Raw genomic sequence first — 26455 nt, forward strand, 5'->3', positions numbered from 1 at the left:
GAAGAACAGTCGTTGCACGGTGTGAATACAGATACACGGGCAAAGCAGCCAAGGAAGGAGACTCGCATTGGAAACCAGGGGCTCTTGTGCCCAATCCCCCGTCCTTGGGCTTGGTATGCTGCCCAGTGAAGTTACCAGCCCTTTGGGGCAGGGACGGCACGTGCACGTCCACGCAGCACCCAGCCGGCTCTGGGGTGGTGTATAAACCAACTCTTGCTGCCACGGATGCAGCTCAGTGAGCAGAATGAACCCATCGCTTCTGGGTTTGCCAAGCACTGGCGCCCACACGCAGGGCTGGCGCTGGGAAAGCCCTCTGAGCTCAGTGACTTGTTTAGTCATTTCTCATTGTGCTAGGTGCTCTGTAGAACACAGGATCCTGCGGCCAAGAGCCTCCAAACGGGGCGTGTGGAGAAAGGCCAGGGGTCCAGCCAGGATCAGGTGGTTCCACGCGGTGGCCTCTGAGATGGCACTGGCTTTGATTGTAAGCACACACATGCCTGCTGCGGGGGGGGCGGGCTCCTTGGAGCAGTTCCCCTTAGAAGGTGTTCCAGGCCAAGGGAGGCAGGTGATAGGCTGTGGGGACACCTGTGGGAGGAGACCAATAGGGCATCGCAGATGGGAAAGGAAGGAAGACCACAGCAGAGCAGGAGATGGCGGCGGCATGGCTCAGCATGGCACTGCATGGCATAGGAGCTTGAAAGGTGCTAGGCAGAACCCAGGTGTCTCAATGCCGCCCTGCCAACGCCACGTCTAGCAGCAGGAGCAGCGCAGACCCTGCCTGTGGGGGGTGCTGCTCATGGGGGTGATGGGGCTTCTGGGACGTTGTTTAAAAATTAACACCCCTCGCCCCCCAATTTCACACAGGCTGAGAGAGCAGGTGAGGGAGCGGCGGGCACTCCTGATTGGTGCGGGATTCACTGGTGCCACCAAGCCCACACACGCACAGGGGAGTGACCCCAGCACTCAAGCTGAGCTATGTGCCGATGAGGACCCTGGCTCTGGCAGCCTTGATAGGGGCAAGTTCCTCTGGCTCAGTGCCAGCGGGGCAGCAGAGGTGGGCACTGGTGTCGCCAGCCCTGGCTTGTCTAACACCGCACCCTGAGGCACCGCAGCAGCCAGCGCGGCTGGACACCGCTCCCCAGTCTGTACCCGGGGCTAACCCCCCCTCTGTTAGCATCCATGGCCGGGAAGCACTGGGAGGGGGGAATGCATGTTATCAGGTCGGAGTACTCTGCTCCTCTGCGCTCGAGGACCGAGCCTCGGGCCAACTCCTGCACTCCACTTGCTCCGGCCCCCTCCCCTGCCCGCCTCACTCAATGCAGACGGCTCTGAAAGCTCGGGAGGGAGGGAAAGCATGGCTCTGCCAGGCAAACACAAAAGCAGAACGTTACTCCCCGAGAGGCCAATACACGCAGGCGGAGAGCCGCAAGCCAGCACAGGACGCCCGATTCCCAGCCTCAGAGCAGTATGCTCAGTGCAGCCAGCCTTCAGACCGGGTTTGCTGTCGGTTCTATGTAAAATGCTCTCCAGGGCACAGCAAGGGGAGCCTAGGGTCACAGAGCCCCAGGGGCATGACAGCATAGGGGAGGGGTGATTGTTACCGAGCCAGCAGGAGCACTCTCCTTGCCCAGTTTCTCCTGGAGTGTTTCCCTTCTCACCAGCCCACCACAAAACTGACCCTGCTTCCAGATGCCAGGAGGGGCCGGACACTATGGAAGTGTGAGGACTGTTGGTTTGCTTGAAAGGTGAGTAAGAAAGACAGGGCCTACATTCCTGCAAAGGAGCCTGGGTGCCCCACTCATCCCCACTGATGCAGGCTGGGACTTGTAGTACTTTCAGGCCCCAGTTCTAGAGCAAAGACTAGCAAGTCATGAGTCTCCTGGCCCCACTTACGTCCACAGCAAGCTCTGGGCAATCGCCCACTATTGCTCTAGCACTGTGGAGTGTGAGTGTGGGAAGGCCTCTGGCGTCCCCGCTCCTGGGGGGACTACACCTGCACCAAGCCCTGTCTGCACTCCCATTCCCAACACTGCAATCACTGGTCAAGTTGGGAGGGCTTCCCATGAACTGCCAGTGCAGCCACAGCCATAGCGAACCACTCAGGCAGCAAGCCAGCCACCCCGCACTCCTCCGAGGCCCAGGATGTGCACAAAGCATACGCAGGGAACGGATTCTTGGGGTATTACCTAAGCTTCACTCCCCCAGAACCCCAGTCTCTCACGCATCTGGCCTCGGGGATGTCCCAGGGCAGCTCCCAGCCCGCACAGGACCTGGTTTCACTCTAGCCATGCAGCCTCAGGCCAGCGGGTTGCTTTGCCGACAGAGGCAGACAAAACAAGCAAAGCTGAAGAAACAGACATTACAACATGCCCATGGAGACACAAGCCTTTTATTTGTTCCCATGGGGTTCCCATGGAGGCTGCCAAAGCCGGAAAGCAGATGCACGGGGCGAAGCTACATGTGAAACGAAGGCAGTGCGCAGGAAGCAAAGCCAGTCGGGAATTCAACAATCTCTTCCGGGAGAACAGCATCTGGTACCATGAGCCGTGGAGTCCCATGGACAATGCCTGGCCCCTGAGAACACTGCAGCCCCAGCAGGACATGGCAAGCTTAGACACCCTGGGGCTTTGGGACATGCTTCAGGGCAGAGATTCCCATCCAAGCCCTGCACTTGGCTGCTAGCCACTGGGACCAGCCCAGAGCAGCAGGCCCACCTAGTGGAGCTGGCTGGGGAATTACAGCATACCGGCTGATCATGTCCTGAATGCCCTCGGCCAGCCAGCAGCTGCACCCCACCGGGGTTTCCTAGTGGCCTCCAGCCCGTGGCCAGGCAGCAGCCTGCCAGTGGCTCTAAACCCATCTGAAGTGTATGTAGCAGGGGAGACAAAGCCAGAGAAGTAAGTGCTGGCACAGCTAGGGCTTTGGCTAGGAGGGGTAGCTTTCCATGTCAGGGCACCATAGCTGGACTGGGCACCATAGGACCAAGATGTGGTCCAGAGAGGTTCTAGGTGGCCAGAATCACCCAAGCCAGGCAGGTCTGTGGAAGGGCCTTGTTAGTTTTGGGGTCAGTAAACCAGTCTGAGCACCTGCGTGGGCTATCGCTTGGGCTCACCCCCTGGTTACATATCATGGCTCTGTCATCCACCCTACACCACTGGAAACACTGCAACTCCTAGTGCTTCTCAGCACTTAGCCTGGGAACAAAGAAGGCACTTGTATTACGGCCCGAGCGCCCCTCGGACATGGGAATGCTTGGGAGAGCAGCAATGGCTGGGGAACGGAGCTGGAACTCCCCCTGCCAGCTTCTCTAGAAGCTGCAATCTCGAGCTGACTTCCCATCACAGCATCCAGTTAAAACGTGGCCTCTTTGCGTGGCTTAGGGTCCTGCTCTAGGATTTACCAGGCTGTGGGATTTGGACAATACAATAACTGCCACAGAAAGGCTCCATTTAGCTGGGTAGCTAGCCCACCACTGCAGCAGCCACCGATCCCTACGTCTTCAGGAGCAGCAGCTGACCAAGCTGTGTCCAGCCACCCGCTGCAGGGGCCAGAGGGCAGCCCACGCTCCCGGCTGGGAGCCGACTGAAGGTGGGGGAAGCTGCAGAGCTCAATGTGCAATGCACGGAGCATTGCAGCTGGACTCTGGAGTCTCAAGGCTCCGTACTGCACTTGGCCACCCCGAGCGTTGCTCAAGACACAGGAGGCAGCACCTCACAAGCAGCTACTGCTCCACGGCAAACCACTTTTATTAAGTTCAAGCAAAGCACAGGCTGGCGCAGGGCTTTCCTTCAGGGGCGCGGTCTGACACAGCAGCTCCACAGGTACTGAATGAAAGCTAGGAGGGGCACCCTGCCCAGCTTACCTCTCACCGGTGCCAGGACCCTCGGGCTGCCTTTCTGAGGGCTCTGACTCCCGCCTGCGGGGCCACCAGCCCTGTTACAGCTGAAGGTGAAGCTGGGTGAGGCTTTGATCTGGGGCGAGTTCTGCTGGCTGCCGCTGCTCCCACTGGTGCCATGGTTGTAGCTCCTGGCCCGGGAGAGGGCATTCTCGGAGCTCACGGCGGGCAGCCCGCTGGAGGGGACAGGGAAAATGGCAGTGAGAGTTTGGCTCCCAGCTGGCTCCCTCACCCACACCTCTCGGCTGCGCGAGCTTGGGGCAGGACACGCTCCATCTGCTCTCCCCCGACTGGCAGCATGAGAAGGGCCAAGCTGAAACGCCATTCTCTCCTGGCATCCCGATTTCAGGCCTCTTGTCCAAACGGCCTGTGCGTACGTCTCGGCAAACACCAGCTCCCCTTCCAGAGGACTTTAAAAAAGGGGTTTTCGGGAGGGACAGCAAGCACTGGCCCCTCTGAAGCCCCGAGCTTACTGCAGTGCAGAGCTCAAAGTACCCATGCAATTGGCGCTGTGCACATCTGGGGACTCCTGGCAGCTCCTCGCGGCAGTGGACTCATCTTCTTTCCTGTTTCTAAAACACTGTGCACATTTCTAGTGCTCTGAGTGGGGCAGGGCACCCCGTGATCTCACAGATCTGCCAGTGGGCGGGGCGGGGCGGGTCGCTTGACTGTCAGGAAGCCGCTCTCCCTCTGGAGCAGTGTGCTACGTCCCAGCCCAGGGTCTGACAGGGGAGGGCTCCGGAAGTGTCGTGCTGCTGGGATTGGGAAGGCAGCAAAGAAAGGTGCAGGGAATGAATGGTCTCACTCCCCCCGGAGCTTGGCTCGGATGCTGAGGGAAGGGCCCCACTCCTGACAAGGGCCCTGGGACCTTCAGGCCCTGGGAGCAAGCTGCTCGGATCTGAAAGATGGGCCCTCCAGTAGCACAGCCCCTCTGCACACTGCTTAGAGCAGGCCTGCACAACATGCGGCTCGTGGGCTGCATGCGGCTCGCGTGGGCCCACTGTGCGGCCAGCGGGCAAGCGGTGGGGGGCGGTTTCCGGGTTCACCTCCTGCCGGGGGGGCCCGACCTCACAGCCCCGCGCGCCGTGCTCTGACAGTCAGAAGCGCGCCTGCCGGGGGGGAAGGCAACCTCAGCCCCGTGCGCCGCACTCTGAGCGCCCTGACAGTCAGAAGCGCGCCTGCCAGGTTCGCCCCCTGCCGGGGCAGGGGGGCCTGACCTCCCCCAGTCCTGGGCAGGGGGCGAACCCGGCAGCTGCGCTTCTGACTGTCAGGGCGGTCAGAGCGTGGCGCTGTGAGCGCGCACACACACACACACACACACACACACACACCGTCTCCCGCTCCTCCTGCCTGGCGTCCAGCGTCACTTCCGGGGCTGCTGAGGCGGGAAGCGCTGGGCACGAGGCAGAGCCAGTAAGTCCGAGCGAGGGGAGAGCCACCCGGCCTGGGCTTGAGCCGCAGCTCATGGGGGCTGGGGTCAGGGGGATGTCCAGCTCAGAGGGGCTGGGCTCAGAGCTGAGGTCAGGGCTGGGGGGGGAGGGGGGGAGGGGGTCAGGGGGGTGTCTGGCTCAGAGGGGCTGGGCTCGGAGCTGGGGGTCAGGGCTGCGGGGGGATGGGGTCGGGGGGGTGTCTGGCTCAGAGGGGCTGGGCTTGGAGCTAGGGGTCAGGGCTGGGGAGGGGACGGGGTTCGGTGGGGCTGGGTGGCGCTGGGGGAGGGAAGGGGGGGCCTGTTTCAGCACGGCCGGGGGGTTTCGGCCCTCAGCTATTTTCTTTGGAGTAATATGGCCCTCACCGCTTTACGAGTTGTGCAGGCCTGGCTTAGAGTCATCCCACCTCTCTCCGCCATGTCAGCACTAACTCCGAGGGGTACCCAGTCCTGCGCAGTCTCTAGCCTGCTGGCGGGGTCTGGCTGCAGGCAGAGGCTGCCCCATGGACACGACGCTGGAATTCGCACAAAGTCCCAGCCATGTGGCACTACTCCCTGCCTTTCACGGGCCCTGGGGAGCTGTGCTGATCACTCAGCAGAACCGCTAGCCCTATCCCAGGGTCCCCTCCCAGCTCTGCCTGGGGAGATGCGGGCAGGGCCTTACTTGGAGCCTTTCTTGCGGGAGAATGCAGCCATGCCCTTCAGGTTGCGCACGTGCTTCAGCATCCAGGCTCGCAGGTTGTTGAGGCTGCTGTGTTCAGACATGATGAGCCGGGACCAGGGGTTACATTCTGCCATGTCCAGCGCCGCGATGGCCAGCGCCCGCCCAACCTGCGGAGGCAAGAGGCACTCAGTGGGAAGAGCCCAGCCGGGCAACGGCACAACGGGAGAGTCATGGAGTCTCAATCCCCGGTCCCGGGGGCCCGCGTTCTGCGTGGGCAGCATGCAGACAGGGCAGACAACCCAGGGGGCTTCTGGCCCACAGTCACAGTACTGCTGATCTAGTCTCAGCCATCCCAAAGGGAGCCAAGAATGCACCCAGCAGCAAGGACAGGCCGCTTCCCAACCCTTCCAGGTCAAGCACTCTGGCAGCTCCCTGGCATCCCCCACCCATTTACGGGGTTTGCACTGTCAGCACCGATCCCTTTTACAAATACTTTACAGCAAACGTCAGGAAATTGCAAAACTCTAACTCCAAATAAGGAACCAGCAAGGTGAAAGGTGCAGAAACACTGGCCTAGATGGGCCCCCAATGGCTGATTCCATAGGGCTGCTCCCAAGCCCGGGAGGAGTTTTACGGCTCACACCCTTGCTGCTCAGTGCTCAGCACCGAGCCTGCCGGGTTCCCCACTCGTCCGGCTCCGCGAGGAACTGCGAGCGACGGCGCCTGCCGGGTTCCCCGCTTGTCCGGCTCCGCGAGGAACCGCGAGCGACGGCGCCTGCCGGGTTCCCCGCTCGTCCGGCTCCGCGAGGAACCGCGAGCGACGGCGCCTGCCGGGTTCCCCGCTCGTCCGGCTCCGTGAGGAACCGTGAGTGACGGCGCCTGCCGGGTTCCCCGCTCGTCCGGCTCCGCGAGGAACCGTGAGGGACGGCGCCTGCCGGGTTCCCCGCTCGTCCGGCTCCGCGAGGCACTGCGTGCGATCAAGCCCTTCAGGTTCCCCCTCGTACGGCTCCGCAAGGCACCGTGAGTGACCAAGCCAGTCGCGTTACCTGCTCAAACAGCTCCACGGTGTACTTAGTGGGGAAGGTTGGAGGGGGTGGAGGGCTCGCCCGCCCATTGTCGTGGCAGGCCATGGGGATGCTGTTCACTGAGCGCCCGGTGTTATAGTTGCACTCCAGTGTGTAGCTAGGAAACACAAGGGAAGCCCATGTCACTTCATCCACACCACGAGGACCAGCACTGTCCCCATTACTATTCCCAGGCTTCAGAGACATGCACCCAGAGCAAACGACACGACACCCCTCTCAGCATCTCCGAGGGGCACCTCTCACCGGCAGCCCTCACTGAAACAGGACCACTGTCCTGACAGCAGGACAGCCAGAACCACCATCCTCATTGCAGAGGTGAGCAGCCCTTTCCCAGCACGTCTTGCTACAAACCCCTTCCCAAGCAATCCTTGGCGGGTGCTGGGGCCGTCTCTCTAAGGCAGGGGCCAGACACACAGCTGCAGTCCCTGGTTACTGGTTCTATTACACACGCGCCGAGAGCCCCGCTGCGCGGGCTGCTGCACATACATAGCCCCTCTGGACTAATTACACAAGACAGACCATCACATTAGGCCTGAATGGGAGTGGATGGGTCTTACACAAACTAACTTCCCCGGCGGCTACTCACACCTTCTTGTCAACTGTCTGAAATGGGCCAGCCTCATTCCCACTACAAGTGATTTTTCCTCCCTTCGTATTCTACTGTTAATTGAATTGTCTCGTTAGACTGACCCCCCCACTGGTAAGGAAACTCCCATCTTTTCATGTGCTGTATATATATCCAGCTTTCTGCATTTTCCACTCCATGCAGCCGATGAAGTGGGCTGTAGCCCACGAAAGCTTATGCCCAAATAAACGTGTTCGTCTCTGAGGTGCCACAAGGACTCCTCATTGTTTTTGCTGATACAGACTAACACGGCTCCGCTCTGAAACCCACACAAGACAGAGACGCTCAGGGAGGCAGTGGGACCTGCCCAAGGTCACAGCTGGGCAGTGACAGAGCAGATGTCCTATGTCCTGTCCACACAGCTTCCTGGTGCCACCAGCTGCAGCCAGCCAGCCTCCTCTAAAGAATGGAGGTGGTTCCAGGTGGGAGGAGCCAAGCCGAGACCAGGACTGGTTTCCAAGCATCCCAGCTCTGCCGAGCACTCCCCGCAGGAAGCGGGGCGCAGGGAGCCAGGAGAGGGAACTCACTGCACTCTAGTTGTAGCAGGAAAAGCCAGAGCCTTTCTTCGGGGCTCCCGAGCCCGCCCCTGAAAGCAGCAGGGCTAGCGGCACCTGCATGCAAACAGCTCCGGACGCCCAGGGCCTGCAGAGCCAAACTAAACAGACAGGCAACCCCCAGCGAGAGGGGAGCCTCAGCCAGTCCCCCGGGTGGGGGCAGGGCACCCACAGCAGCACCCGCTCCCACCTGGGCTCACAGCAGGGGTGACTGAGCTCATCACAGCAAGTAGCCAGATCTCAGCTATGGCCACCGAAGCCAAATGGTGGAACCCTAGTGCTGGGATTCCAGGTCCTGGCTGGTTCCTACTAACACTGAGCCTCTATGCCGGGCCCCACTGCTGGACAGCCCACTGCAGGGCCAGGCACAGGCAGGCAAGAGGGGTGGGCATGGCGGGCACCAATCCTTGCTCTTGCCTATGCCGGGCATCAAACGGAGCTTACGCCTTTCTGGCAGAGCCTGTGCAGACCCCAGGCTGGGCCCATATGCTGGCCACGGAGCATTTCCTCTACAGCCACAGCACTGGTTCCGCCCAGTGCCCGCTGCGTGGTGATGTGGGGGAGCCGCTGCACTAAACCAGGTGGTGCTGACACTACGCGAGCAGCCTGAAGGGCTGGGGAGAGCTCCCGCGAGGGGCCCGCACACCTGTGAATGATGCCCGAGGCCTTGTAGATAGCCACGCGTCCACTGCCCTCCTTCGACTGCCCGGCCCGCTTGTCTCTGGCATACATGTTCTTCTCTGAGAAGTTGCAGCCCATGAAGTCAAAGTGAGCTGAGTTCAAGGAGATGAGTTTCGGGAACAGCATATTTTCCACCTACGGGTTGAGAGAGGCAGACAGAGGTCGGGCAGTGCCCACATGGTGCGGGCACACCGCTGGCTCCCGAGGCAAGCCAAGTACTGCTAAGAGACACAGCTGACTGGAGCACCATGAACTCCAGTGTCACTGCAGCTCACGACCAGGCTCTCAGGCCCCGAGTTGTACTGCACATTTCTCGTCTCCGTCAGCCAGCCCAGCCCCCACTCCAGCCAGATGCACCTCTCCTGCTTCCCCCCAGCCTGCGCACACCCCCCGAATCTGAACCTGTTGCAGCCCCTGAATCCCCACACATCTATGCCAGCCTTGTGCCAACCCCCATCCTGAATTCTCCCCCTCTGGCCTCACCCCATGCTGAACTCAATTTATGTCTGGGTTTAAAAAGCAGGACTCCCCCTTTTCCCAGCCTGGGGGGGAGGCAGCAGGCACCAGGGTGACAGAATCCCCCCACTGCGGAGTGGCCACCGCCCCTGCCCTCACCTGGGCGTTCTCCTCGCTGAAGCTGTTGCCATACATGAAGCAGCCACGCTTGGAGGCGTGCCCGTGCAGATCCACGTAGTACGCCAGCCCGCTCTCCTGGGGCAGGACGGCTTCCAGGGGGGTCTCGGCTTTCCTCTCACAGTGCTCCCCGGTGGGCTCCGAAGGCAGGATCCACACAGCTTGGTCCTTGTTCCCCAGCTCGGCAGCGGGTGCTTCTAGCGGCTGGGGGTCCTGAGAAAGTGTGCGATAGGTGCTGGGGTGGTTGCGGAGGTTGTTGGCTTTCTCCAGCTCCGACAGAGGAGCCTCCGGGGCCAGGGTGCAGTTGCAGATGGAATGGTTGGAAGATTTTGTGCTGAGCGAGGTGGAGGTGAGCGGGGAGGCGTGTGCTCTCCAGTCGGGAGCGCCGGATGGGCCACGGCTGTGGATGTGATGGTAAAGGAGCACGGCTTTGGCTCCGTACACAGCAGGGTGCAGCTCTGCATCAGGGCTCAGATACTGGCGGTTCAGGTTCACCCCCCGGGCGTCGGTTCTGCAGAAGGGAAAGGGGAGACATGAGAGCTGGATGCTCTCTGCTGGGCACTGCAGGCCTCAGGGCATGCTGCCGAAGCAGGGGCTGGGCCCAGAGTCCTTCCCATGGATCTCCGCCCCCCCACCCTGCGGTGGGCCAGCAAATGCTGGGCTGGACAGAGCATGCAGCAAGCTGCTGGAGGCTCCACTGAGGCTGAAGGAGCCATCATCAGACCTTCCCAAGGCACAGAGACAACTCAGAGGGGGCAGCACTGCCTCTTCAGGGAGATCGGGGGAGTTACTGGAGAAGGCCTCCCAGAGGCTCCCCTTCTCCCCCCGCAGCACTCACTCCTTCAGCGTAAGTCACTGCAAGGAGAAGCTCGTATCTCCAGGGGTTCAGACCATGCTGCAGGGCCTAAAGCTCAGCTACAGACACACTGCCCTATTCGCCCACCCCCACTCACCTGTACCAGCCCAAGGGGGCCCCTGGCCAAGAGACAACCCACTGCTACCAGACTCTGGAGCGTCTCCCCTTCACGAATGGCTGGTTGTGCTCACAGATAGTGGTGCTGTGGCCAGCAGGAGCACACCACAGCTCAGAGCCCGGCTACCAACTAAGTCACAGCTCGAAGGGAGCGGCCAGGTGTGCGTCACACACAGCCCTGCTCTCTCGCAAGGCCAACGAGGCGGCGAGCTGCAGCCCTCCCACCAACAGGCTCTGCGCAGGCTGCATCTTGGGGTCAATCAGCAGTGTCTGCTGCCAACTGGAGCCCTGCTCACAAGCACCGCGCGCGGCAGGCGCTGGGGAGATCAGCCACTCAGGCAGGAAAACCTGGAGCTCTGCTCCGGGCTGGTGATTCTTGCCCCTTCGCTCTAAGCTCTGCACATGGTTTGGCAAGTGACTGAGGCTACCAAACACCTGGGTGGGATCATGGACTTTAAACGTGTGTGTGTCCCTCTGGAGATATGTAGCAGGCTCCAAACTAGAGCTGGCCCTGAGCTGAGCGTCATGGGCTCTAAACTCTGCCAAACTCAGCTCCTGCCTCACTGGGAGGTTCTGATGCAAACAGAACCTGTCAACAGCTCAACCCAGGCTGGTTCCCAGCTGCCCCGGAGCTGGCGTCTAGCTCTGTTCATTATCGCCAGCCCCACAGCGCTCCTGCCAGCACGCGAGCCAGGCCTCTGCCTCCAGGGAGGTGTGCAAGAGAGAAACCCAGCCCAGCAGGGGCGGGGGCAGCAGCCGCAGTCAGCACAGCACAGCTCTCACCGGTAATGGCCTCGCACCACGCCATCCGGGTTCAGCATGGGGACGAGCTTGAAGACAAACATGCGCCTCAGCATCTGGGCTCGGGGATCGTCCTCCCGCAGGATGAACTCCAGGAAGCCATTGAAGACGAAGCTGGAGGGCGTTTCCCCGGGGTGAACTCTGCTGCTCAGGAAGAAGACCTAGGGGAGAGACACTCAGAGCTACCGACTGTTCCCTTCCCAACCTTGCACAACACACCCCAACCGCTCTGGAGCTCCAGCCACTGCACATTTCCCAGGGCTCCACCCCACATCCCACCCCAAGAATCTGGCCCACCGGTGCCGGATGCGAGCCCAAGCTCACCGCAGCTGAACACTCCAAGCAGGTTCCGTTTCAATGGGCAGCAGCAGTCAGAAAAGCTAACAGAATGTCAGGAAGTGCTAGGAAAGGGATAGAAAATATCATCCTGCCACTATCTAAATCCAAAACCTCCTCCTCCACCACCTCAGTCTGGGACAGTTCCTCAGATCTGTCACCTAAAAAGAAAATGGCTCAGGTGGGGCAATCTCCCTCTGCAGTGAAGGCCAATGCAAAGAGCTTCTCTGCAACGGCCTTGTCTTCCTTGAGTGCTCCTGGGTTACCTAGGGAGCTGGTGGAATCTCCATCCTTAAGGCCCTGCTTGACAAAGCCCTGGCTGGGATGATTTAGTTGGGGTTGGTCCTGCTTTGTGCAGGGGGTTGGACTAAATACCTCCTGAGGTCCCTTCCAACCCTAATCTGCTATGGTTCTATGATTGTCCACTGGCCCCACTGACTGGCTGGTTTTGCTCTTAGTTTTTGTGTCTTTTGCTAGCTGCTCTTCAGATTCGTTTTTTGCCCTGCTTGATTGTTCTTTTACCCTTGACCCGTCAGAATTTATGCTCCTTTCTAGTTTCTCAGTAGGATCTGACTTCCAATTCTTAAAGGATGCCTGTTTGTCTGTAACCGCCTCTCCTGCTCTGTTTAGACATAGTGCTATTTTAACAGATAAGACCATAAGAACAGTCATGTTGGATCAGACCAAAGGTCCATCTATCCTAATAGCTCTCAAACTTTTTTTTTTTACTGGTGACCCCCCCTTATAAATTAAAAACACTTTTTATATATTTAACACCATTATAAATGCTGGAAGCAAAGCAGGGTTTGGAGTGGAGATTGACAGCTCACGACCCCCCAGGTAATAACGTCACGACCCCAAGGGGGCCCGACTCCCAGTTTGAGAACCCCTGATCTAGCCCAACAGCACCCAGTACCAGGTGCCCCAGAGGGAATGAACAGAACAGGGAATCATCAAGTGATCCAGCCCCTGTCGCCCGTTCCCAGCTCCTGGCAAACAGAGGCTAGAGACACCATCCCTGCCCAGCCTGGCTAATAGCCATTGATGGGCCTATCCTCCGTGAACTTATCTAGTTCTTTTTTTAACCCTGTTATAGTCTTGGCCTTCACAACATTCTCTGGCAAAGAGTTCCACAGACTGACTGCATGTTGTGTGAAAAAATACTTTTTTGTTTTAAACCTGCTGCCTATTAATTTCATTTGGTGACCCCTAGTTCTTGTGTTACTTTCTCCACACCAGGCATGATTTTACAGACCTCTATCATATCCTCTCTTACTCATCTCTTTTCCAAGCTGAAAAGTCCCAGTCCTATTACTCTGTCCTCATACGGAAGCTGTTCCATACCCCTAATAATTTTTGTTGCCCTTCTCTGTACCTTTTCCAATTCCTATAGATCTTTTTTTTCAGATGGGGTGACCATATCTGCACGCAGTATTGAAGTTGTGGATGTACCATGGATTTAAATAGAGGCAATAGGATATTTTCTGTCTCATTATCTATCACTTTCCTAATGATTCTCAACATGCTGTTCACTTTTTTGACCGCCACTGCACATTGAGTGGATGTTTTCAGAGAACTATCCACAGTGACTCCACAATCTCTTTCGTGAGTGGTAACAGCTAATTTAGACCCCATTATTTTATATGTAGAGTTGGGATTCTGTTTTCCAATGTGAGTTTCTTTGCATTTATCAACACTGAATTTCATCTGCCATTTTGTTGCCCAGTCACCCAGTTTTGTGAGATCCTTTTGTAGCTCTTCGCAGTCTGCCTGGGACTTAACCATCTTGAGTTTTGTATCATCTGCAAATTTTGCCACCTCACTGTTTTTTGGTCCTCTGTTTTTTTATTTGGGGGCTCAAATTAAATGTGTACTTTCTTATGGCGTTTTTAAAGCATTTCCATGCAGCTTGCAGGCATTTCACTCTTTTTAATTTCCGTTTAACTAATGTCCTCCTTTCTGTGTAGTTCCTCTTTTCGAAGTTAAATGTGACTGACAGGTTTCTTGGTATTACCCCGCCAAAAGATATTAAATTTAATACCGTTATGGTCACTATTACCGAGCGATTCAGCTATATTCACCTCTTGGACCAGACCCTGTCAGCCACTTAGGACTAAATCCTCTTCCCTTGTGCGTTCCCAGACTAGCTGCACCATGAAGCAGCTATTAATGGTGTCTAGAAATGTTATCTCTGCATCCCATCCTGAGGTGAATCGGTATGGGGATAGCTGAAATCCCCAATTATTACTGAGTTTTCTAATTTTATAGCCTCTCTAGTCTCCCTGAGCCTTTCACAATCACTATCACCATCCTGGTCAGGTGGTCGGTAATACATCCCTACTGCTATAGTCCTGTTATTCAAGCTTGGAATTTCTATCCATGGAGATTCTATGGTTCAGTTTAACTTAAAATTTTCACTATATGTGACCACGTTTTCTTTCCCATACAGTGCCACTCCCCCACCAGCGCAACCAATTGTCATTCCTGTATATTTTGTATCCTGGTATTACTGTGTCCCATTGATTACGTTCCACCACATTTCTGAGATGCCTATCAGCATCGAATATCCGGCACTCGAGGTCACCCATCTTAGTATTTAGTCTTCTAGCATTTGTATACCAGCACTTACATTTGTCACTATTTAGTTGTCTGCATTCATTTGATGTCATTGAATGGGGCTCTCTTTCATTTGATGGTTTCTCTTCAGATCCTACCTGTACTTTATTAACCTCTATCTTCTCCTCTTTACTGGGATATAGGTTATCCCCATTAATACGTCTTCCTCTAAGGGATGTTTCCCACCATGAGGACACGGCTGTTCCCTGCATCCTCCGTGCTTGGACTCAAGGAACTGCCAGGGGGCAGACATGCCAGCAAGCAGGACAGACAGTCTGCTGGCAGGATGTTGGTCCCAGGGCTCCCAGGCAGTCCAGTCCCCATCCCCACCCAGAGGCAGCCAGCGACTCACCCTCTTCCCTGCAAAGCAATGCGGACGAGGAGTGGCTTCGTCAGGGAATACGTTGTCCAGCCTGGGCTCGCGCTCCTCCCTCATGCCGTGGCACGAGGTGACGGTGAGCAAGTCCACCCGCAGATTGTCCAGGGAGTGGCACAGCAGCTCTCGATGGTAATAGATGGAGTCGAGGGTGCTGCGGGGGGGAGATGCAGAAAGGCCCTGAAGAGCAGTTGTGACAGTCGAGCAAGGAAGGGCAGCTGCCCCCACATACCAGCTGAGCACTCCTGGAAAAGGGAATCCCAGGCCTCAGCACTAGGGAGGGGTACCCACCTTCCCAGCCAGGGGACAGGCCCCATCAAGGAGGACTAGCAGAGTCCCACCTGAGTTCGGAAGGTGGCCACCAATCCAAGCAGCGGGTGTGCTGCCAATAGCCTTCCCAGGCTCCATTCTGCATTCCCTTTGGGAGGAAGTTACCTTCTCCTGGCTTCCCTCAGTGCCTGCTCTGCTCCCATCCCCCAGAACAGTTCTGGGGCCCCTGGGTGAGGCCTCCAGCCCGGCTTGGCTATCCAGTCTAAGTGCAGGAAGCCCTAAGCCACCCTGCTCTCGTCTAGTTCTGACTCTTGCCTGGAATCCGGAGCCTAGCCCTATGTACCACTTCTTTATTATTTCCACTGCAGCAGAGCCCACAGGCCACTCCGGACCACCGTGGGTGATGCACAAACATGTACGGAGACACTGCCCTCGCCCCACGGCAGAGCAGACCCCCCAGCTGGTATAACTCGCAGGTGGAGGGAGTGGGTGAGGGAGGCAATGCTCAGGATGATGGGGCCATGGGCACGTTTTGCAGGTTTGAGAGTGGTGGGTTGTGTCAACAGGAGGCACTGAACTCACTGGTCCCTGCCAGCTCCCTACCAGTTCAGCCTACAGATCACCACAGGTGCATTTTTTTAGGTTTTTAAGGTCAGGCTTGACAAAGCCCTGGCTGGGATGATTTAGTTGGGGATTGGTCCTGCTTTGAGCAGGGGGTTGGACTAGATACCTCCTGAGGTCCCTTCCAACCCTGATATTCTAAGATTCTATGATCTTGGGGAGGGTGTTAAGGAAGGACCCGGTTGCTTCTTTACAGATCAGTTCAAGGAGTGCATTGCCTGTGGGAGGGGCAGCTGGATGGGTAATAAAGGCTGGTGCTGCTTGCAGGAGGAGGGGTGCCCTAGTGAGACAAGAGCAGGCCAAGGAAGGAGCAGAGTTGTGCAAGGAGCGACAAGCAGCTTGCACGGGGCACAGAGGACGCAGTGCAGGGATCCCGAGGGGCTGACACGGCCAGAGTGATGCAGCTCACAGCAACAGCATTCTGGACAGACCCAAGAAGCACCCAGGAGGCCAGAGAAGAAGAGGCAGCAATAACCAAACAGGGCAGACGAGGAATGGCCTATGGGGACGAAGTGGACATTTTTTAAATATTTGTATGAAGCCAGTTTGTGCCTCGGTTTCCCCTATAAGTAGCAATGTTACCCATTGAGGGGAAAGGGACTGTTTGCTCTCAGGGAGGCTGGGAGATGTCTAGTGGTCTGAGCTGGGACGGGACACTGGTAAAGAACTAGCTGAGGTAGACCCCTATCCACGGAGAATCCGAGAAGACAATGGAGATCCAGTCCCCAGGACATTTACCTCTGGCAACCCTGGCTCCCAAGGCAGATGAATTTCCTCATCTCTCAGCAGGGAGGCTGAGCCATGTTCCCAGCTCGAGAATAAGGATAAGAGGTGGGGGCTGGAGTCAGAGCTTGAACCATGGGGGTCACTGCAGCTGGGCTGGGCGCTGGCTGACCCGGCTGGGCTGTAACCGTCATTCTCTGGGCCGTGTGCCAGGTGACCAATAAACCCGCCTGGTTTCACAGCGCTGGGTGAGTGTCCCTGCAGACACTGGGCGAGGGGCACTGATCCCTGAGGAGAGGACACGTCTCCCCCAGGGTCTGGCTCAGTGGAACTTCCTAAACCAGGCTCACAACGTGAAGCAGGGGGTCTGCAGGCTCAGAGGCCCAGTTTCGGGGAGGGAAGCCTTGTGGCTCACCCTGGAGGAAGAGTGGGACCCCTAGGGGGTCTGGCATACTGTAGGGGTTCCTCCCAGAGACCATTCCAAAGCTGGGGTGTGGCACAGACCCCGTGACTCCCTGACACCTGTATGAGGCAATAGGGAAGGTGGTGAAAGGCTGCACCTTGGACCGCTGTACAGAAAGCAACAAGCAGCCCTGGCCTGGACGTGCAGGTCCAGAGACATCACAGGTGATGCCCACATGACAGAGGATGGTGGTGAGTAGGAGCAAGGAGGTGATTGTCCCCCCTTATATGGCACTGGGGAGACCGACACTGGAACATGGCGTCCAGCTCTGGAGTCCACATTTTAAAAAACGTTGAAAAGAGCCACAAAAATGATTGAAGAGCCAGAGGAAATGCCGTACAGTGAGAGACCTGACGAGCTCCAGCTGCTAACAGTATCAAAACGATGACAGTGGTGCCTTGATTACAGCGTGTAAGTACCTGCCTGGGGAGAAAATACTACGTACCAAAGGGCTCTTGAATTTAGCAGGAAAAGGCATAAACACAAGCCACCAGCTGGAAGACAAATTCAAATTAGAACTAAAACATTTTTTAAACACTGAAGCCTTGTCTACACTATGGGGGGAGGGGGGAGGGAAATCGATCTAAGTTACACAACTTCAGCAACATGAATAATGTAGCTGAAGTCGACGTACTTAGCTTTACTTACCGCGGGGTCCACACTACGCGATGTCTCCCGTCGACTCCCCTTGTACTTCTCGTTCAGGTGGAGTACAGGAGTCGACGGGAGAGCGATCTGCAGTCGATTTAGAGGGTCTTCACTAGACCCACTAAATTGACGGCCAATGCATTGATCACTGTGCATCAATCCCTGGTAAGTGTAGACAAGCCCTGTGGGTGATTAACCCTGGGAACAAGCTGCTGAGGGAAGTCTCTTGATGGTTTTCTGGAAAATGCCTGAGCCAAACACAAGCTGTTGGGCTCATTACAGGGGTAACTGGTGATGTTGAACAGCCTGTGATACACAGCAGGTCAGATGGAATATCCAATGGGCTCTTCTTACCTTAAACGCTTTCCCTGATAGAGTAAAGGATGCAGTTACAAGGGAATGGGGAAAGCCGAGGGAAGATCACGAATGCAGCTGAACCTGTTACATTTCAGCTGACAGTGAGAGCTGTGAGTGGAGCTGAGCAGTAAACCTGTGAGAACGGGATGACCCTGGTAACTATAGGCCTCTCATCTGACAGTAATCCCAGGCAATATCATGGAGCGGCTGGTATGGGGCTCATTAATAAAGAATTAAAGGAGGATAATATAATTAATGGGTTTAGGAAAAACAGATCCTTTCCAAATAACCTGATCTCTTTCTTTGATGAGATTACAAGTTTGGTTGATAAAGGGAATAGTGTTCACCTAATAGACATCTCTAAGGCATCTGACTTGGTACCACCTGACATTTTAATTAAAAAACTAGAATGACATACAATTAACCTGGCACACAGTAAATGGATTAAAAACTGGCTATCTGTAAGCAGAGAATCGTCATCGAGTGGGCGTTTCCAATGGGTTCCCAGAGGGATTCGTTCTTGGCCCTAAGCTATTTAACATTTTTATCAATGACCTGGAAAAAACCAAAATCATCATTGATAAAGTTTGCCGATGACACAAAAATTGGGGGAAAAGGTAAATAGCGAAGAGGACAGGTCACCGAATCAGAGCAATCTGGATCGCTTGGTAAGGAGTGCGCAAGCAAACAGTATGCATTTTAATACAGCCAAATGCCAATGTGTACATCAAGGAACAAAAACGTCAGCCATGCTTACAGGCTGGGGGACTGTCCTGGCAGGATTATACGGGTTGTGATGGATAACAAGCTCAAGACGAGCTCTCAGTGCAAAGCTGGTGCTAAAAGAGCAAATGCCATCCTGAGGGGACGTGAGTAGGAGGAGAGAGGTTATTTTACCTCAGTACTTGGCTCTGGGGCAACCTCTGCTGGAATCCTGTGTCCAATTCCGGTGTCTCCAATTTAACGACATTCGTCTTGAATTGTGGCGTGTGCAGAGAAAAGCCACAAGAATGATTCTATGATTAGAAAACCTGACTTACAGCCATAGACTCACTAGACTGAGTGTCTTGAGTCTAACAAAGAGAAGGTGAAGGGGTGACTTGATTACAGTCTGTAAGTACCTACAGGGGGGGAAATCTTTGATAATGGGGGCTCTGCGATCTATCAGAGAAAGGTCTAACATGATCTGAGGGCTGGAGATTAAGTCTAGACAAACAGACTGGAAATAAGGTATAAATTATTAACAGGGAGAGTAATTAACCACTGGAATATTTTTCCAAGGGTCGTGGTAGATTCTCCATCACTGACAATGTTACGACATCTCCCTGGCTTCAGGCTCTTTCCGTGCACCTGGCTGGAATCTCTCCCTCAGCCCCTTCCCTCTCGCTAATTGCTCTAAAACATTTAACACTTCTTTAACTGCCAGTTTGTGTCTCTGGTTTATCCTTCCATCTCCCCGACGCTCTCTTCCTCGTCTGGTCTACTGTCCCCCTGTCCTCCCCACCCCCAATTCCATTTCACAGCATACAGACTTATTCTTTCCCCAGGCTTTTTGATCTCAGCAGTACTCCTCTCCTCCCTGGCCCTCTCCTCCCCCAAGGAGCATCTAGGCACCAGCTGACCTGAAGGATTCTTCCCTCTGCGCTCTGGTGACAGCAGCCCAGAGACCCTCCCATCACTTAGCCAGTCCCTATGAATGGCCCAGCCCCAGTGCTCCTCTGTTGGTCGTGCTCATTTTGAGGCCTCTGCTGGGGAAGCTGTAACTTCTGCTCCTGCCTGAGAGCATGGGAGTGGAAAAGTCAGGTGAAGTCTCTGTTCAGCTGTTGCCCCAGTGCAGGGATGCACCGAGAGACCAAAAACCAAGTCAAAAGGAAGGGGAGCAGCTGGATCAAGCTGCCGCGGGCCAATCCTCTGGTGCCCTTCTTTCGGATGTCTGTATGATCTAGGTGGGTGTGGGAGACAGCATGGATTCAAACAGACTGAGCTCCTGAATTCAAAGGGAGGGGTGGAGAGGGAAATCAGGCTGGGCACTGCAGAGCCCTGGGGAGGGAGCCATCAGTCCAGAACACATGCAGAAGGCAGCAAGCCATGCACACAAGCAGTGTACATGCCTAGGGCCAGCTCTGGCTGCCGGCGGCCAGCAGGACTCAGTCTGAAACAGAGCCATGACATGAAGAATCCCAGGCAATAGAACACAAGGGATGTGGAGGGAGAGCTGGCACCTAAGCTTAAAAGTGGGGTTCTGCCCCGCTACTGGCTCGCCACTATCCATTGTATAACAAGACGGGGGGATGTAGGTGAGTGGTGGTCTAATGTCCCCAGGATCCTTCAGGCTGGGGGGCATCAGGCATCTGATACCCAGCCTACTTGCTTCAAAACAGAAGGGGGGTGAGGACAGGAAAGAGACGAAGGCAGTCACCATGACGATGCCGTGAACAGCCTGACAGATCAGGTGTTGCTAAGGCCAACAGATCACATATGAAAGAAAACAAATCCTTAATGGCAAAAGGGCCCAATCAGAGGGCTCAAATTCAACCCAAGGTTCTTCAAGGACTCCAGGCCAAAGGATCAGCATAGGACACAGGAGCATTCTGCCCTGGGGGCGCTGGCTGACACTGCCTGAAAGGGCCCTTTGCAAGCAGCGCTCCAAGAGAAGCAAGTTGAAAGTTGCAGACAGGCTCTCTCGGGAGGGCTTGATGCCAGCTTCAGAGGCTGGAGAGATGACATGAGCACAGGCAGAGAAGGTCAACAAACACAGTTCTCCCCCAAGCCCTCCGGCACTTCCATTCAAGAGATTCCCAACACATAGATTAAGGCAGGAATCCAAGGAAAATACGCAGAATGTCTGAATTCTACAACCCTGCCCATCACTGGCTCTTCAGGGAATGCTCACCATTCCCTGAAAGCACCCAGGGCAGGCTGCGACTGGTTCCCTCCAGTGGGACAGGAGCAGACAGCTTGCTGTTGGCTCTTCTAGTCAGGTGTCCTGCCATGGGCACCACCCCAAGACCTGTGGAAGGACGCCAGACCTGAGCTTTCAAGAGGACACTGACTCTCAAAAGCAGCAGAGGAGTCTGGTCTGGGATCAGGAGAGAGGAAACTTGCTCAGCCAAAAGGAAAAGGCGGCTCCAAATTCTCAAGGAGACCCCTGCGACCCCCGGGAGGGAGAGTGAAGCAGCAGGAAGCACAACCAAGTATCACACAGGGATTTCCCACTCACCGGCCTGACAGAGCAGGAGCACTGGTATTAGGAGGCCAAATTCATCCCTAGGGCAACGCCGTGGACTTCAGCAGCATGGGATGAATTTGTGTAACTCTCAGACTGGGTATGTAAACATGGAGCAACTGGCTGGATTCCTAGTTCAGTTTCCTCTCTCTTTCTAAAGCTACAAGCGAGAGGTCTCTGCTCCAGCTCCTGCACGCCCTGTCAAACCAGAGCCGAAGAAAGGCCAGGGGCTGTCATGGAACTGCAGCGCTCTGTGCTCAGAGACCACAGGCTTCATGGACAGCATCAACTGCCTTTTCATATCCTGCTAATTTCTTCGATTCCCTGAAACCTCCCTGGAAAGCTATCAGCAGAGGAATGACACTCACAAGGTCACTGAGAGGAGTGAATGCCTTTGATTTGCCTTCGGATAAAGAATTACTTTCTGCTTGCCTAAGGAAAATGGTTTAGGTCTATAACAGCAGAGTATGGAAGAGCCTCCAGGCCAGGAAGCAATAGAGGTGGGAGAGACTGCAACACAGAACAGTGCTGCAGAGATCAGAACGAGCTTCTGAGAAAGGGAGCAGAAGCAATTCCCAGAAACAGAGGAGGGTCTCTGGTGCGAGCGCCATGCAGCCAGAATACCTGGTGCTGACAATCAGCCCCAGGAGGTACGGACCTTCCCTGGGATCGGGCTGCCGAAGGAAGGGAAAAGGGCTGTGTGAGATGATGTTCTGCAGCCAGGAAGCTAAAAAGGAATGTTTAGCCAGGTCTCCTAGAACCTCTCTCAAAAGGCCACGTTGGGGGCAGTAGCGGTTCCACTCCCTCCTTCTCCACATTACAGACCCTCCGTCACCTCTGCCCCTCAGTATGAAACACTGAGGCTGCGAAACCAGGGATGCTACAGACCGCCGCTGCCCGTCCCCTACACTTGGGTCCCAGGCGGGTGAGAACTATGGAAATTAGTGATCCACTCAGAACCCACCCACAGGGAACGCATGGAAGCTGGTCTGACCTTGGGATCGAGAATGCTGTTCCCGGCGGAGACCCGAAATAAAGCCCAAAGGGCACCCTCTGCTCACCTGCCCCCTCGCCAAGAACCTCTCATTTGGGAACCAAGGGGTGCAGATAAAACGGCTGTGTCTGCTCATTCCAGAGCTGAGATAAGAGACACAAGCCCACGGCAGCTAACGAGAGCAGCTGGCACAATTACCCCAACTCCCCACCCAGGCAAGAACCACTGCAAAAGGTACGCTTGAACAGAGCCAACATGTCAAGGCTGGGGGAAGACAGGCAGGGAAGGTAACAAGGGTGGTGCGCACCTGCTGGGTGACATGTATTTACACTCCTCGAAGCGGCTGTCCAGCTGTGCCAACATCTCCTGGCACTCCGTGTATGAGAAGGGGTAACAGAAGGCAAAGTAGGTGGTGGTGCCACGGTACTCCAGGAAGCGGTGCACGAAGGACAGCACAAACTGGGTCTCCATCATCTGGGACAGACACACACAAAGCAGATGCTGAGCGGCGAGCATGGCTCCCAGGAGTAGAGAACCATGAGCCTGCACAATCACCCCCCTTGGGGCACACAGCATGGCATATGTGGCCACTGGCTGGCATCCTACAATGCATCTCATTGTCCCTCAAAATAGGCCCATTCCCCCCCCCACGCCCAGCTCTAGCATTATAACCAGTACTAGAGTCACCACTAAACAGTGGCTGCAGCTTTGCAGTCAAACCCACAATCAAAGCAGCTTCCACCTAGCTTTGCTCTGAATCCCTAAGGAGCCCAGACACCACCGCCTAGGAAAACAGGCTCTGCCTTACCGGATCAGACATTTGGTCCATCTCACTTTGCTGCCTCCCAACAGCAATGACCAAGACTTGAGACTTCAAAGGAAGGTGAAAAGTCCCAAAATGCACCAGGCCATTTGTGCAAAACTGTCCAGGAAAGAACAGGGGACCCCTTCCTGTCCCCTCCGGTGATCTGCTGAGACCCAAAGTCTGAAATACTGTTAGCCCATCTGTGACAAAGTGGGAGTGTTCTTAACGTTTTGGCTGAACACTGCGGGTGTGCCTCAGTTTCCCCCATATGTTACTCAAGCATCTAGGTGGTGGGACAAGAGACCCTTAGAGGGCAGGTGTGACTGCCTGGGTCAGACAATGGCCGACACTTTGTATCCTGGCAATTGAGAGCCGGGGCCCATCCTCTGCAAGAGCCAGCTGGAGATGCTGGAGAACGAAGTGAGAGATGGAAGCCAGGTGCCCTGTTTGCCCTGGGAAAGAGACAAAGGCCAGAGGACGGGCAACTGGGCATGACAGAGGCTGGGCTGCTGGAAGCTGGTCAGTCAGCGGTTGGGGGACTGAAGAGGGGACAGCCCAGGGTTCAGGGCTTAGGATTGTGCCCTCCCAGGATGGACTTTGCTGAATGTTTCTAATTTCTGTGCTAACAAGCTCTGTTCTACGCTGTGTTCCCAACAACTAATAAACCTTCTGTTTTCCACGCTGGCTGCAGAGTTGGGGAGGGTGTAAGGCTTCCCCAGGTGTCCCATCCAGGTGGACTCACTGCAGGGAACTCAACGCTCCGAGGTCAGACTCAGGAGGCACTGAAGCCGAGGAGGTTTGCCCTAATGAGAACGTGATCTGAGGGCACTAGTCCTGTCTGACTGCATTCAGAGCTGTTCCAGAGCACCGAGACCGGGACACCATCTGAACCTGTTCAGTTGCAAATGTTGATGTCATCTAATTATCCAGCTGCAACACCCCACCCCTTCCATAATATATTTTTTGATAAGGTTAAATGCCCAAGCATCTGGGGTTGTTTTTTGGGAGGAAGGAAAGGCATGGAGATGGGACAGGCCACCTCAGGAAATCTGCAATGGGATTAAGAGCCTTTCAGCTCTTGCTTGGTTGCTAAAACAAACCAAGCTCAGAGTAACAGTCACCAAGAGTCACAATCCAAGGGTTACTGGTTTTCAGTCCCTCCCCAGCAACAACTGTACACATAACAAAGACCGGCCTCTCCAAAGGCCAAGTGCTGAAGGAGCCAAAACACCAAACTCGCTGCAAAGGAGTGCATGTCAGGGAGGGACAAGGCCCCTTAGTGAAGCAGTGCCTGTGTCAGTGTGACTGCTGTCCCGCTGCTGCCCAGGTTGTGTGTCTGCCCCCCTCACCTCCACCAACCCCGCAGGGACTCTCAATCTAGCAGTTTTCAATTCATGTTTGTTTGTTTTTAAATACGGAACTATCTTAACAATCGCATTTCAGTTCGGAAGGCTGTTTCCCAGCTATCGTTACAACTGAAGGATTAGAGAAAAAATATCTTCCGTTTGCAGGAGGAGTTTCCTGGGCGTGACCCTGGTAAACCAGGTGCCAGCTCTTGCCAAGGCTGTAGGCGTCAGCTGAGCACTGACAAATTCATAGCTGGGAAAGAGCCCAGCCCACCTGTATGTTAATATTGTTTGAGATGGGTGCTGAACTTGTAAGAATGTGTTTAGTCTCTATAAAATGCTTGAGAGTTGCTGCCTGCAATAGCCTGTATCCTGTGCTAGAAGGTAATAAGTAAGTTTTGATTTACAAGTGTAAAAATGCCTGCTCTGAACTTGTGAACCTAGGCAGGAAAAGTGACCCCCACACCATCCAGAAGAACTATCAAGACTAAATGGGCCATTGTGGAACATCACAATGCAAAGACTAGTGTAATGGAGTTCTTACAACCATGAAGGTGCTACATGCCTCCCATCAGCTTGAGTTCTGGAAGAGGGAACTAAAGATAGCTGACAAGAAGTTTTTTCATCTCTTTGCTATCTGAACTCTTACAAGGGCTGAATTTACGAAACAAAAAGCAGAGATCCCTGGGTCACCCTGGGTTAGCCCTAAAAAGACATTCAGTTCTGACACATTACTACATCTCTGTCACCTTGTGGAACCATAGAATGAACTCGTGTGTGTATATGTTGCCTGCTTTAATCTGTAAATACTGTAAAACTTTTTTCCTAGTTAATAAATCCTTAGTTAGTTTACTATAGGATTGGCTACCAATGTTGTCTTTGGTGTGAGATCTGAGGTACAAGTTGATCTGGGATAAGCAACTAGTCTCTTGGGACTGGGAGCAACCAGAATATTTTGTGATTTTTGGTATAAGTGATCATTTATCACTAAATCCAGCTTGCCTGGGTGGCAAGAGACTGGAGTGCCCACGGGGACGGTCTGACTCCCTGGTAAGGCTGTTACAGAGACCCAGGAGTTCACATTTTCCTTTATGAAGTTAAACCCTCTCTTACATGCTGTTCATTGAGCCAAAGAGAATGCTAAAGAGTCACAAAGCTGCAGACAGGCCCTGACCCCAACGCACCAATCCACCGTCAACTCCACGCAGCAGCATCCCCCGACGCGCTCAATGCACGGATACCTCGAAGGTGGGCCGCTCCCGGATGCGCTCCCAGCGGGGCCTGACAGGCAGGGTCCTAACGAAAGGCGACATGCCTTGGGAATAGAGTTTGCTCTGCTTGTTCATGTTCACGATGTTGATTTTGATCAGCTTGCCTGGAGCTCCTCCCTTCACACTGAAATAAAACCAGGATCTGAAAATGCCACAAAGAGGACCAGGTCAGTCTGTCAGCTGAGTCATCGAGCTGACATTCTTCTATCCCACAGACGCTCTGTCTGCTACCCCACAACAACTCTGGTGCTGGGGTATGAGCACTGGCAGTAAGGTCAGAACCCGAATTGGACTCCAGCATTAAGTCACGTCAGCAACCTCAGGCTTCCTGGAGTAAGAGTGCAGCATAATCAGAGAAGTGGGCATGTAAAAGTGTCTCTTTTCTACAAAGCTACCCACAGCAGCTCAGCCACCTGGATCTCTAGGGACTTGAGGGACTGATTCTTTCCCTTTTTTTCAAAAAGGCTGACAAAGGAGGTGCTGTCGTCATCATGAATAAATTGGAATATGACCAGGAGGCTGCTAGACAGCTCTCTAACACCACATTCTACAGGCCATTATCCTCTGATCCCACTGAGGATTACCTAAAGAAACTACACCATCTGCTAAAAAAACTCCCTGACAAAGCACAGGAACAAATCCGTACAGACACATGCCTAGAACCCCGACCAGGGGTATTCTATTTGCTACCCAAGATCCATAAACCTGGATATCCTGGACGCCCCATCATCTCAGGCATTGGCACCCTAACATCAGGCTTGTCTGGTTATGTAGACTCTGTCCTAAGACCCTACGCTACCAGCACTCCCAGCTATCTTCGAGACACCACTGACTTCCTGAGGAAACTACAATCCATCGGTGATCTTCCAGAAAACACCATCCTGGCCACTATGGACGTAGAAGCCCTCTACACCAATATTCCACACAAAGATGGACTACAAGCTATCAGGAACAGTATCCCTGATAATGTCACAGCTAACCTGGTGGCTGAACTTTGTGATTTTGTCCTCACCCACAACTATTTCACATTTGGGGACAATATATACCTTCAAGTCAGCGGCACTGC

General features: G+C 54.9%; 1 protein-coding gene across 4 annotated transcripts in view; it reads right to left on the reverse strand.

Annotated features, from left to right (window-relative positions):
* The window catches only part of AGBL5 (AGBL carboxypeptidase 5), a 45069-nt gene that overhangs the window by 14441 nt on the left and 4173 nt on the right, over window positions 1–26455 (reverse strand). For 2 of the 4 annotated variants that reach the window (XM_054022755.1, XM_054022753.1), the window contains exons 4-12: window positions 25360–25531; window positions 22275–22441; window positions 14642–14819; window positions 11320–11498; window positions 9546–10074; window positions 8896–9065; window positions 7032–7167; window positions 5986–6152; window positions 3863–4071 (exon numbers count right to left, since the gene is read on the reverse strand). In XM_054022755.1, coding sequence (XP_053878730.1) covers window positions 3863–4071; window positions 5986–6152; window positions 7032–7167; window positions 8896–9065; window positions 9546–10074; window positions 11320–11498; window positions 14642–14819; window positions 22275–22441; window positions 25360–25531 — 1907 coding nt within the window. Of the gene's footprint in view, window positions 1–3862; window positions 4072–5985; window positions 6153–7031; window positions 7168–8895; window positions 9066–9545; window positions 10075–11319; window positions 11499–14641; window positions 14820–22274; window positions 22442–25302; window positions 25532–26455 lie in introns of those variants that run through there. The other 2 variants (XM_054022754.1, XM_054022758.1) reach the window with 2 other exon arrangements.

Source organism: Malaclemys terrapin, chromosome 3 (genome assembly GCF_027887155.1).
Source record: "Malaclemys terrapin pileata isolate rMalTer1 chromosome 3, rMalTer1.hap1, whole genome shotgun sequence".
In the NCBI taxonomy this organism is placed as follows: Eukaryota; Metazoa; Chordata; order Testudines; family Emydidae; genus Malaclemys; species Malaclemys terrapin.